Here is a 13,944-nt window from a genome sequence, read left to right on the forward strand (position 1 = left end):
CACAAATGGATATGAGGCTATATCTCCTCAATGGTTTGGCGTATTGAGACCAAACTTGGTGTGTGTTGTAACAAGCATGACCTGAGGCTACCTGTAGTGTTTCAGCGCTGTGCCCCCTAGTGGTCAAGAGATATGAAAAAATGCATATTTTTGCTCATAACTTCTGAATGGTTTAGCCACATATCACAAAACTGGTCTCTTCTGATTTGGTGCATCATGTCAAATTGAATGATGTCCAGTTTTCCCATGTCAGCCATTTTGGGCGTCGGACATTTGGAATTATGTTCTAAAATGCTGTATTTTATGAATGCATTAGCGTATCGTTACAAAACAAATTACAAATTATTTGGCTCCATAACCTCATGGTACTCAAAAAGTTTGGGGTACTCAAAACTTACTTAATTTAGAAAAATGCTAATAACGTTTGCTTACGTTAACCAATTGTAATGAAACTGATGTCCTTGGATCATACCGAGAACACCGATACCAATTTTGCCAATATTGGCTGTACGTCATGTCCACCATTTTGATTCATGTTGAAAACCTACTTTTTTGAACTCCTCCTAGGTCGTTGGTCCAATTTTTACCAAATTTGGCTCGGATCATCTTCCGAACAAGCTGGCAAAAAGTTATGGATTTCGTGTTGATACACGAAATGGTTTTCATTTAGCGCATGAACGAATTTGCTGGAAAGATGCCAAACTGCATCTGAGGGCTGTATCTCTGCAAAGGTTTGACATATTTACACCAATCTTTGTATGTGCCATTGTCACCTCACACTGACCACGGCACATCAATTTGGTAACAGCGCCACCTATTGGCCAAGAGTAATAAAACATTCATTAAGCTTTAATTATGAAATTTTCAAAAATGCTAATAACTTTTGATTGCATTAGCCTATTGTAATGAAACTGGTCTCAAAATATTCCTTGGGTCGTGCTGATAACATACCAATTTTTGCTTAATTGCAATTTTTGCTTAAGACAAGAGAATAAAGAGAATAAAATAGAAAATAATTGTTTGTGTCTAAAAATAGATAAATAGTAAGTCACTTACTGTAAGTGACAGCTTGTTAAAATGATTATTGCACTGATATGAGGTAGACTTCTGGCTCTCAGTAAAACTATTATATAGTATTACAAGTATTACACAGTGCACTGAAGGAATGGATATAAAAACATTGCACTAAAAGTGAAGATATTGCACTGAAATATAATGCTACACTGTACTGAGGGAATAAGATATAGAAAAATGTTACAAAAAATAGAGATTGCACAGAGATAGGATACACATGATATATTGCACTGAGTAAGATGGGAGTGGGGGTCAGGAGCAAATGGAGTAACAGTTAACTGGATCAAATAATTTCCTACCAAAGCAAGGCTTTGTATTGTGTGAAATGGCACTGGTTGCACATTTGTGGAAAGATTGTGTCGATCAGGAGTATGGAGAGCAGGTATTGAAATTAGAAAGATTGTGGTTTGGACAAAAAACATCTGCAAATTAAATAAAAATATATAGTATGTCAGGTAAAATTGTGGGATCAAGCAAAATTCAATATATAAATTCTATGTTATGGCAGTTTACATGAAAGTGCTTATAAGAGACATAACTCACCCCCTTATTTATGAACTATTACCATCTGCTTGGAGTTACAGGATACAAAAAAATAAAAAATAAAAATTAAATCAATATATCCCTTCTGAATAGGGAATGGAGTAATGTGGGCGAAGTACTATGTATTGGTTGTAACATTGTCCTTTTGTGGATGTTATGGAAGTATGCACTGTTATTATTGTATGGACAGTGAGACCAAAGGTCTTCAGCTAAGGCTGGGAAGTAAAGTTTAAATAAACTTAACTAGATGTATGTTCTTGTGTTTTGACATGCTCTTACTAGAAAAAAAAAAAAAAAGTATTCATTGGAAACCGGTTTGTCTTTCTTATGAATACATTCTTTAGATTTCACAGTCTACAAAAGAGAATGCACAAATTTCCACTTCCTCATTTCTCTCCATATAAATACAAGAGCAACCCTCAGTTTGTCACCAAAACATCAGAGCAGAAGACTTTTTTGACTGTATCCGTTGTGTGCAATCTGTCTGAAGCATGTGTAAAGTTGACCGAGATGTTCTTCTGGAGGCGCTCTCTGTTCTCACAGGAATTACTCTGAAGCCTTACACTGGATCAAAGGAATCACAGAGTCCTGAACTCGATATATACACTCTTATCACTGCTGTCCTATTAGGTCAAGATAGATCATTAAATGCTGGGGATGAATTACTGAGTGCTTTTCAGCACATGAGTTTACGCAAAGAGATGTTTGTGAACATGGATGAATTATTCGAGCCACGCTTTGATTGTGATTTCAGAAATTTACGTGACAAGTCAGAATGCAAGCGGGGTGGTGAAAAATACAAACGCCCACGTGGATACTACCGTTTTGCTCTTAAAGTCCTGAACAAGTACCCTGATGGAAACGCCTGGCTGGGTACGGATGGATGGAGGAGTCGCTCAGTGGCTGGCGAGTGGCCTGTCTCCTATCATGGAACCAGTGTTGAGGGTGCTACAGGTATCGTGAAATCTCATTTCAAAGCAGGTCCTAGACAACAGTATGGGAGAGGAATCTATTCAACATATGACATCGATCAGGCTTCTGGCTACAGCAAGGAATTTACATCCAAAAAGAACGGCAAAAGATTCAGAGTCATAATGCAGAACAGGATCAATCCAGTGATGAGGAAAGTGTGTGCCAGAAAGGACTACTGGCTGATTGAGGTTCCTGAGGGCACCTCTGCTGCTAAAGAGAAGGAGATCGTGGAGAAGTCCATTCGTCCTTATGGGATTCTGATAAAGAGGGTGTGAGAGAAGAATTCTATCATCAAGAAGACTATCATGCTTGTTAATTTTCTGGTCATTCTGAACTTTCATAAATAGTGAGATTATGGGAATTGATATTGATTAAATTTATTGTCATTAATTAAAATACAGATTCTGCCTTTAATAATGATATAAAAATAATAAAGGTATATACAATTAATGAATTTAAACCATTCTTATGTAGAAAAATATTTGGCATATGAGGGGTGCTATATTTGAACGGTTTTCACTGTATACTTTCTGCCTAAAATAATTAACTACTGTATTATTACTATTATAAATATTAAAGTTGATTGAAAAAATGGAAATCTGTCCTGTATTTGAAACAGAATAAAAGCAAAGAGGCTACCTGGTTGACATTTAATGTTACGCAAATGTCTAACTCATTAAAGCATTGACAAGGTGACAGTTATAATCCAGACTGGTTTTCCAAAAAACTTTTGAGCCATGTTTTTTTTGTTGTTGTTCAAAAATCACACCCATTGAGCACACCCACCTGAAGCATGGAAGAGCGAGAGAGAGAGAGAGAGAGAGAGAGAGAGAGAGAGATGTAGTGTCTAATTTCCCTTATCAGAAAACCATGGTTACATGTGTATCCTGAGAGTTTCCCTTTAAATGGTAATCAAACTGTGTCCTCTTGTGGACACTATGGGAAATGAAGGAAGCATGTACAGTGAAGATAAAAATTAGAGAACAATCTAAAAATACTTGATTTTTTTCAGAAATATTGTTAATCTTCATCACTCAAAATTTGAAGGAATATTAACTGTGGGTATAGTATAGCACTGTTATACTAAAATGTTTGACAAAATAACCAAGGCATTTAAACAAAAACCTTTATTTCGTGGAAAACAGTGAGAAGACTTCAGCACATCTGCAGCCAAAGGGCATCACTAGTTTCTCACTGTGTTTGTGTGATCTTGGTCCACTCTTCTTCCAGTCTCTTCCATAGTTCAGTGTCTGTAGTGGGTTTCTTAGCCATAACTTTGTTGCCAAGGACTTTAAAGAGATTTTCGGTTGGGTTTAGATCAGGACTCTGGGTCAGCCATTTCATTATTTCAATGTTCTTGGACTCAAAGAACTGCTTTACTCATTTTGCAATGTGATGGGGGCATTGTCTTGCATGAAAAATGCAGGCTGATCAGGAGATGCTTGCATGGAAGGTACCACATTTTATTGAAGGACGGTCTAATAAATATTTGCATTCACCCACCATGTAGCTGTATACATCCCCCAAATCATGACACTTCCTCCTCCACCATTTACTGACTTCTTAATGCACTTGTGGTTCAGTTTTTCCACAGTTTGATGCTGAATATAATGAAACACATCAGACCCAAATAAAAGAAACTTGCTCTCATCACTAAAGTGAACTTTGGACCAGTTCTCCTCTCTCCACACAACATGCTCCTCCTCCTTTCTGTGGATGAGAGGCTTGGTCACTGCAGAGTGTGCTTTTTAGTACCACTTCTCTTAAAGGAGACATATTATGCCCTTTTTTACAATATGTAATATAAGTCTCTGGTGTCCCCAGAATGTGTCTGTGAAGTTTCAGCTCAAAATACCCCACAGATTATTTATTATATCATTTAAAAAATGCCTATTCAGAATGGAAGCAGAAACAAGCTATTAGAGCATGTCTCTTTAAATGCAAATGAGCTGCTGCTCCCCGCCCCTTCTCCAGAATAGAGCTGCCATTACAGCTCATATCTGCTATAAAACATATGTTTTGGTTCTGATTATCATGTTTATCATGCTGAAATCATGCATTTAAAATCATATTAGTTCTGAGTGCACACATCCGAAGCACACGGACAGAAAGCAGCTGTCACAGCACTAAACTAAATTTATTCACACACGTTTACGTTAAAAACACATGAGTTACAAAAACAATCGGTTATGTCTGTGAAGGTAAACAGCTGGGAAAGAAATTGTACGTTTATATTAGATCTGTATGGCAGCAGCAATATTCAGTAAATAAATCCTCTGCTCTGTTATCTCATCTGAAGCTGGGACTCTAAATAGTGTTCTGTGCTCGTCTGTGCAGCCAAAGGCAGAACAGTAATCATGTTTTGCTCAAACTTTCGCCATGGCATTAGAACTGGTACACCATTTTCAATTGTGAAATCAAAATGACAGCACCATGGGTGGAAACAGATTAAGGGGTGGTAATATTATAATGAGAACCCTTTTGCCACGTCACTAGGGGAGTAAAATCAGACGCACTCATTTTTTCAGATGCTTGCAGAAAAAGGCTTACCAAAACAAAGTTACTAGGTTTTATCTTTTTCACGTTTCTTTGGTTGGTAGATGCAACGGGGACCTAATTATAGCATTTAAAACCTGGAAAAGTCATATTTTCATGATATGTCACCTTTAAACAAGCTAAGACAGATTCTTACTGTGTTCATCACTGAACTGGCAAGCATTTTCAGCTGTAGTGTTGAACTGTTTCCTTGTTGAGAGTCACCGCATTATCCTGTCTTCTCTTGAATTTGTCTTACGTGGACAACCAGCCTTTTGAATTAGTTTAATTTTAAAGCTGCAATGTTCACGAAATTACAAATTTGGAACAACAAACTTCTTGTGCAAAGGCTGAAAGGGTCATCCCTTTGGTCTTCATCAAACCTGCTGTCGCAGGGTTTCAGTCAACTTAGAGCGGCCTGCCATCTTGCATTGTCAATAAAAATTATCTCAGTGGAATGCTGCCAGTTAAATAGGGTTTGCTATAAAATTAAGGACATTAGTGCCAGGTGCCAGATTAACACCAATAGCTTGGAGTTATCTGTAGTGTTATCTAATTTTGATATTTTTCAAATATCTTAAGTTTTTTATATACTGTACTTCAGAATACAATTAATTTAAGAAATATGCTTAAAAAACTGCCCTTCTACTCCTGTTAGGATAACTAAATAGGACTAAGCAGTGACCTTGAAATTTAAGAAATTGTAGGTTGTTAATTTTGATCTCTACTGTAGCATGTAGTAATTAGCCCGAGTTCAGGAGCCCCACGGCACCTGTGGCTAAGATTCAGCACCCGCAAAATAACATTCTCCAATATTTTTTAACAATAGCAAATCTATTTTTGTAACGCAACAGATCATTCTTTTAATATGCTTGTGTATGTTTAGTTTCCACATTCTTATTTTTACAAATGCAATTGCAAAAAGCAAGTTGTTTTTATTCCATATTTCTTGAGAGTGAAGATGAATTGTTGTAGTATGTATAAGAGAAGATTGTTGTTTTCAGATAACCTCAACTAAATGCAAAAGTTAATAATAAGCTAGTTTCAGTGATTTTTATGACTAGAATGTTTTGCAATCATATTTATATGCATCAGTATGTCTGAGATTATCTGCAATAGATCTCACCTGTATTTAGCATTGTCCACTTGTGAACGGATAGACGAAAACGCATCTTTATACCAGATGTAAACAGAGAGGGGCCCCACACAATTGTGTGGTTTGTGATGAGGGTGTTGAACATACAATATGCAAATAAAATAAAATGCAAACACAAATGCGCAATTTGCAGTTGCGTTTGGATTATGTCTGAATGTACTGTATGTTTCAACAAATTGAAAACGCACAAATTTATTTTGAAAATTGTCTGGAATATCATTCCATGGTTTCAATTAATAAAATAATTTTTAATTCTTTATTTTAGTTGACAATAATACTGTGTTATACACAGCAAATCAGGACACCTGTACAACAATCTGAACTGTCTGTCTCTTGCAGCTACTTGCGGAGGTAAAGGAAAAAGCTCGAGGAACTTCACCTACAGGATGAGCTCAGTGGTAATAACACTATATAATAATAATACCTAGTCATACCAAATAATGCTCAATAACAAGGAAAATGCTTAATACTTCTTATAGCCTTTTCTTATGGATACATCATTCTGTTTAAACTTCTTAAGTCTTCTGTTTATGTTTTACTCTATTTCTGTAATAAGGAGTCAGAGGCATTCGGATCCATGTGCAGAACTTTATTCCAAGAATGGTCAGACAGGCAGAAATCAGGAATGTGCGTCAGGTATATTAGGGGCAACCAGAATCGAAAACAGAACCAAGCATAGATCGGGGCAGGCAGCAGAGAATCAGAGTCGAAATACACAATCCAAGATCAGACACGGGAAAAACAAACACAAGGGAAACCGCTCGGAAATGCTAGACAGGCAAAACAAGACTTGGCAGTGAGTTAGAGTGACTGTGCTGCTTTTATGTGTGTGTAAATGAGGTGCAGGTGTGGCAAGGAAATTGTGATGCAGTGACTCATGGGGAATGTAGTTCGGGTGTGGTGCAACAGTATGAGAGGTGCTAGTGTCCAAGTGAAATCTGGTGGTTGATGGGTGGAATGGTCCTGAGTGGAGTGCCCTCTACTGAAGTTCATGGGCACTCCAACTGATGATCGTGACAATTTCAGCACTGCCTGAAAAAAAAAAGCTTTTCAGTTTCTTGATATTTGAAAATTGGGGAGCAGAAATTACTGTGTGTGTGTGTCAGGGAAGAGCTTTTTTCTCCCTTTGTGTACATATCAGTGTCTTTTTTTATTCTGTGTTTAGATGCTGAATGTTGTCTGAGGCAAATGGATCAAACTGGAAAACTTTTACCTCCAGGTACCTTCTCAAAACAGTCACCAGCATCACTGCTAATGTGATCCCTCTAAAGGGTTCCATGCTAAATGGGTTTCTGTGTGTTCTAGTGCATGAGAATTTGAGTGTTCGGGATGCAGGGATCAGGTTAATGACTTCCCTCTACCTCTGTCCCAGACCAGTGCCAACAGCAACACAGGTGCGTTAATACAATTTGGGCATGTGTGAATGTAATGCAGAATGCACATCGCATTTCTTCATTTAATTTCACTTCTGTAATGAGAAAATATATTTTCTCCATGTACTTCAGTGTTGGTCTAGTGCCCTCAGTTGTTCAGGAGCTGGAGATTATTGTAGAGGAGTCTCTAACTGTCAAAGAGGTGAACTCTCTGGATTTTATTTGAAATTTTAGCTGTGTTCTGAAAAAATGCTGGTGTTTAAAAATGCCGGTTCTTGTTATTGCAGTGCCTTAGGGAAATGTTGCAGATGGCGAAACTTGAAGGTAAAATCATTCAAATGCTTGTTATTTAATGGCACATTTAACTTTTTTTTAACTGAAGCACATGTTTTTATATCTAGGTGCGTCATGGCACTTAAGGAGAGTGGACTGGTGTGAGGAGATCGGAGAGCCACTTACGGATGAGGTAGGAATAATACTAACCCAGTAATCTCTTTCTCAATCTGCAGTGACTTCAAATATTTGACTCCTGTTTACTCTTGTTTCCCAGAATGCATCTCTGAAAGAGGCAAAGGTCATTCATGGGGACACACTGGTACTGGTGGAGGTGGCGACTGCCTCCAAAGGTGCTTTTTCAGTTTGGAATGATAAAATAAAGATAAGATAAAATAAAGATAAGATAAAAAGGAAGTAAAACTTTACAAACAGCTTTCTTTCATCTTATCTCAATTGCAGGGTTACCTCAAGCTGTCTGTGAAGATGTGCATAGATGTGATTGACAGCTCCAGCGTTCCAGAGCTGGACCACACAGCAGAGTGTCAGAGCACTGAGGGGCTCACCACAGGTTCGACTTCTAGCTAATTTTCTAGAAACCAAGTGAGATTCATGTTGTTTCTGTCAGATCGCGGCTGCTTGTGGAATATCTCTGGTTGGTGCTTGTTTATGTGTGTGTGTCTGTGTTTCAGAGGGGTCTGGATCAGAGATGAGATTCATTGGTCATGTGGAGATATCAGAGGAGGCTTCACTTGATGATCTCAAGACTCAGGTTGGCATCAGTTCTCACAGCATTAATGATGGAAACTGATCATGATAACTTAAAGGTGAAGTGTGTAATTTTACTAGCAGCACCACACAGAATTGTAGAAATGTTTCACCACATAATCCTAACAGCCTTTCCAAACTGAATATATACAAAATATGTCACAAGACCTGATTTTGTGTAATAGTGCAGTTTTAATCATCAGCACTGAAGACTGGAGTAATGATGCTGAAAATTCCGCTTCGCATCACAGGAAAGAATTGTAAACAGTTAATTGTAATAATATTCACAGTATTACCATTTTTTTTTTTTTTTTTTTTTTTTTTTTGCTCAAACAAATGACATTGGTGAGCATGAAAGACTTCTTTCAAAAACACAAACACACACACACTCACACACTCAAATAAAAGCAAACTTCTGAACAGTAGTATATACTTTTGACTACAGTTTAACAGTGCAAGTAATATGCAGCACTGCTGTATCAGATCAGTATAACTGCTGCAAATCCCACAATCCCTTGAGAAAAGCCATACTTGTGTTCTGATAGATGATGACTCTACCAGCACTTCAGGATGTGTGTGTGCCCAGTTCTGCGTTCCTGCGTGTATGGCTGCTAGAGTGCAAGAAACTTGCCAGGATACTCCGAGGAAACCAGCAGACACTCAGGTTGACAGCTTTGGATTGTCCTTCTTATTTGTGTGAGGTGTCTCTTACCTCTTGTCCCCTGAATGGTGCTGTAATGGAAACACTGAACTGGAAAAGCATGTGAAACTTTTCATTGTATATAGGCTTTATGTCCTTCTTCTCCTGTAGGAAGCTGAAGCTGGGGAACAGGGCGGAAGTGTGTGTTGAGAGGCTGATGAAAGAGGAGGACCTGGGGTGAGATTTCCTGAAAGCAATTCAGATAATGAGGCAATTAATCAAAACCATGGAAGAAAAAGTGTTTTACAGTTTGAAAAACACTGATCATTCTTTTCTCTTTATCTGTACAGACTGAAGGATTTATTGCTGAGGGTTCAGATGGGGGTGCCAGGAGAGAAGGCATATTATCCTTCTGAGGAGTTTTTGTGGGACGCAAGGCGGGACAGCACCTCCAGGGGCCTGTACGCTGCTCTGGCCTCCCAGTACGGTCTCACTCCTGACAGCCTGCTCTTGGCTAAACACCTTCCTGACAAACACACCTGGATGCCCATTTCCAACTGGGTGAGAAGAGAGAGGAAAGGGGAATACAGTATATTTTTAGGCAAGAGTTGAGTACACTTGAATACTCACTTCTTAATAATCCCAGACTCAACAGGTCTCAAAAAAGAAGAAGAAGAGGAAAGCTGAGAGTCTCCAGGCAGCTCCCTTCTACCTGAAAGATGGAGATATTATAGGTGTCAAGGTAACTTTTATCAAAAAAATCTATGAAACTATGCCTAAAATCCACATCCGCCATTGCTTAGTCAAATAGATAATCCCTCCCCAAATGTATTTACCCTTTTTAGTTGAGTTATTTTAAGTTACTAACAAAATAATTACTTTAAAGCTATTTAGCAGTGCAATATCTTGAGTTGTATTCAAACTCACATTGCTTGTGTGTGTTTTAACCGCTAAGCTCCATCTCTACGGCAAACATCAGCAAATATCTTTTTAAACAGAAATTTACACTTAACATAACATATATCAGAATCAGAATGAGATTTATTCACAAACACAAGGAATTTGTTGTTTTTTAGGCACTCTTGGTATAATCATATATACATGTATGACATGGATAAAAAATAATGTTTTTTATTATATTATTAAAAATGACTGCTAATGACTTTTTTTTTTATTATGGAAACTTTTGGGAGGGTTTTCAGCAAGGCCTCACTCTGTCACTTTTTTGTTTTGTTTGTATTTGCATGAAGAACCTGCTAATAGACAATAATAAAGATTTCAATACTCTGGAAGATGAGATTGGTCAGCAGAGACTCACAATGGAGGAAGCGAATCACAACACAAGGTGCATCTTCTCTTTGGCTTTTATTGTCGCTCTCCAAGGTTACAAGATATAGGTTTGTCAGCCTTTGCTGATTTCATTTGATTTAAATATGTACTGTAATAATAAAATTGCTATAACGTTTGGTCTTTGTGGTCAGTAATAAATATCTATTTTTACTTAATGTATTTATTCAGCTAGGATGCATTAAATTTATTTGTAAAGAAAGGCATTTACAATGTTACACCGATATTTCAAATAATGCTGTTCATCAACTTTTTGAACTGCCTGAAAAAAATATCAAGCTTTTAACAAAAGGTAGCAAAACTGTTTACAACATTGATAAAAGTAGATATTGAATAATACATACATGCACATATTAGAATGGTTTATGAAGGATAGTGTGACACTGAGGACTAAGTAATTGCTGCTGAAAATTCAGCTTTCCCTTCACAGGAATAATATATATTAAAATAGAAAGAATGGTAATATTTCATAATATTACTATGTATTTTTTTACACACTATGTATGCATTGTTGATCAAATAAATGCAGCCTTGGTGAGCATAAGATATTTCTTACAAAACATTAAACGGTCTTACCAACCCCTAATTTTTTATATATATTTTTTTTTTAAATTATGTTGTCCACTAGGGTGTGTTCTGCCACTGGAGAATGTTCACAAGACACTGGGTCCAAGAAGTCGGGCCCAACTAAAAACCGGAAACCAGAGGTGGCCTTATCGATCAATGTGGGAGTGTTCAGGTAACCCACCCTGTGAACATTCATCTCAGAGATTCTCAGAGCTGCCTGTTGGTCTTCACAACCTTCACTAAGGCCACTAAGGTGCCATGGCAGAGTCTGCCCCACTGAGTCACAGCAAGGAAGCCAAACTGAAGACACTGTGAAAGTGCGGACCAGGAAACCCACCCTGTGAAAAATAAGATTCTTTGGATGCTAATCCAAAACTTAATTTTATGTGGAAATATCATCTTTAATCACTGAGAGTTCTTGAAGCTTGAACACTTTCTTTACCCCTTATATGCAATTCATTACTGGAGCAAATAATTGTACCCAACAAGACAAAGAGATGAGTTTCAGCCTATGTCAGTGGGTTTCCCTGCCTCACTTCTGAGAGTGTGCTTTTTTTTTTCCCACAAGGAGAGGTTTGATGGTAATGGTATTAAATGTTAAAACTGTTGTTTGTTTTTCAACAAAATCATCACAATACTGTATGGATGATATTTTACTCAGATATCCTTAATTTTATGCAGCTTTTTATCATTTATAATGCTTTAATTCACTAAAAAATTAAATTCTGTGATTATAAACTCATATGATCCCAGACTGTAATTTAGGCTGCTATTCAGTCATAATATTCCTCGTTGTCCAGTACAAAAGTCATTATTACTTGTCATTAACTTTCTGCTTCCTTTACAACCAAAGTTAATTGATTTCTCAGAACATGGTGGTTGATTCAGTGAGTCTTGAATCTCTTGATGGTGGTGATCATGTCATATATAATCTGTTTCAGTATCTGTTCCATCTGAGGTAGAAAAATTTATGTTTTAGTCTTTAAACCTGTCTGACCAAGCACCTCTGCCTCCTTTCCCTCGCCCACTGCAGGAAATCAGCTGTGTATGCTGAAATAGTTCAAAGAGAGAGAATGAAATTCTGTTCTAGAACCAAAAAAGCTTTAGCCTTTTACAGCCTTTTAAAAGAGAAAATTAAAAGGCTATAATACTGCATATTTTTGTAACCATAATTGAAAGAAAATAATCTCCTGAATCAGAGACATGGGAATCAGGGATGGATATCCATATTTGCTTTTTTGCTGTTTTTATTGTCTGTTAAGGAGAAAATAGAGACACGGATTTGAACTGACATGGTTCTGAGCACAAAATAGTATTATAAGAAACCATTTCATTTATGAATTGCATGATTAGTAAAATATTGTTTGACTTGTTTCTATTAAATAAGTGATCTTCAGTAGTATTTTTTGTATCTATAAAAGGACAACATGTGCAACGAGCATTGTTGGGTATATAACTGACAAATTAGGTACATCAATGATTTTTTTATTATTTTTTTATCAGTTTATTTTGCATTCATTGTTTCTTTTCATTAAACAAGTATACAGATCATTTATAAAATGTCTTTAGTCTTGTGGCTTTGTTTACTGATTAGCAGATGCAGTGACTAATGCATGACACTGTTCAACAACAACAAAAAAAAAGGTAAACCTTTTTTTTTTTAACCAATATTCATGTAACGTACAAACCCGATTCCGAAAAAATTGGGACACTGTACAAATTGTGAATAAAAACAGAATCCAATGATGTGGAAGAATCAAATTTCAATATTTTATTCAGAATACAACATAGATGACATATCAAATGTTTAAACTGAGAAAATTTATCATTTCATGTATTAAGTAGATTTTAAATTTCATGGCATCAACACTAGGTATTTGAGGAGGAGGGATCTGTGAGCCACCATCTCCGCCTCCGATTGGGCCAAAATGAGCCAGCCGTCGAGGTAATTCAGTATGCAAATTCCCATCTGTCTCAGAGGGGAGAGAGCTGCATCTATGCACTTCGTAAAAGGGCGGGGTGCCAGGAACAGCCCGAACGGAAGGACCGTGTATTGATATGCCACTCCCTCGAAGACAAATCTCAAGAAGCGCCTGTGATGGGGGGCTATCTGGATGTGAATGTTAGCATCTTTCAAATCCAGGGTAAAGAACCAGTCCCCTGGGCGTATTTGCATGAGGATCTGCTTCAAAGTGATCATTCTGAATGAGCAGGATCAGGCTGACTTCTGAGGCGCCAGGTCCAGCACTATCTTGGGCCAGGGTCCCTGCCGCTTCGGAAGGGGGTAGCGCTTAGCAGAGTGCGAATGCGTAGTTTTAACGGGCTGCTGAGTCAGTGCCGGCTTGGGGTGACTCGAGGCAGATGAAGATGAGCACTTGGACAAAAAGGTTGCATAGCCTGGGACGACTTTTGTGCATTGGTGAAGCACTCCGTGAACCCATCCACAGCAGGATGTTGAGGAAGATGGTTTTATCCGCGTCCTTGATCTCCGGCAGATTCAGCCAGAGGTGGCGTTCCAACACCACCAAGCTGGCCATTGAACGTCCAATAGCCTGGGCGGTGGTCTTAGTAGCACGCAGTGCCAGGTCCGTAGCGCTGCGCAGCTCCTTAAATGTGGCCTGGTCGTGCCCCACTTTATCCATGGTGCAGAGGAGCTTGGCCTGGAACACTTGAAGCACAGCCATAGAGTGCAGTGC

At 37.9% G+C, this 13,944-nt stretch overlaps 2 protein-coding genes across 2 annotated transcripts in view; both read left to right on the forward strand.

Annotated features, from left to right (window-relative positions):
* LOC109091807 (ubiquitin carboxyl-terminal hydrolase 40-like) overlaps positions 1–11,986 on the forward strand; it is a 31,335-nt gene extending 19,349 nt beyond the window's left edge. Inside the window, exons 29-31 of the mRNA XM_042757785.1 lie at positions 9,981–10,076; positions 10,585–10,679; positions 11,310–11,986. Of these exons, the coding sequence (XP_042613719.1) occupies positions 9,981–10,076; positions 10,585–10,679; positions 11,310–11,424 (306 nt within the window). The 3' untranslated portion in view covers positions 11,425–11,986. The remainder of the gene's footprint in view (positions 1–9,980; positions 10,077–10,584; positions 10,680–11,309) is intronic.
* LOC122145264 (ubiquitin carboxyl-terminal hydrolase 40-like) lies at positions 7,757–8,698 on the forward strand. The gene is made up of 6 exons (XM_042757789.1): positions 7,757–7,855; positions 7,941–7,977; positions 8,055–8,119; positions 8,204–8,279; positions 8,389–8,497; positions 8,619–8,698. The coding sequence occupies exons 1-5, from the start codon at positions 7,775–7,777 to the stop codon at positions 8,430–8,432; spliced, it is 303 nt and encodes a 100-aa protein (XP_042613723.1). The 5' UTR covers positions 7,757–7,774; the 3' UTR covers positions 8,433–8,497; positions 8,619–8,698.
* Positions 11,987–13,944: the final 1,958 nt, after the last annotated feature.

The sequence above is a fragment of the Cyprinus carpio genome, chromosome A6 (genome assembly GCF_018340385.1).
Source record: "Cyprinus carpio isolate SPL01 chromosome A6, ASM1834038v1, whole genome shotgun sequence".
Taxonomy (NCBI): domain Eukaryota; kingdom Metazoa; phylum Chordata; class Actinopteri; order Cypriniformes; family Cyprinidae; genus Cyprinus; species Cyprinus carpio.

Bases quoted from the DNA above. Each gene is read 5' to 3' on its own strand.
- LOC122145264 (XM_042757789.1), top strand. From the start codon at position 7,775: ATGTACTTCAGTGTTGGTCTAGTGCCCTCAGTTGTTCAGGAGCTGGAG. The intron at 7,978-8,054 runs GTAAAATCATTC...TTTTATATCTAG, and splicing joins GCAGATGGCGAAACTTGAAG to GTGCGTCATGGCACTTAAGG. The intron at 8,120-8,203 runs GTAGGAATAATA...CTTGTTTCCCAG, and splicing joins GAGAGCCACTTACGGATGAG to AATGCATCTCTGAAAGAGGC.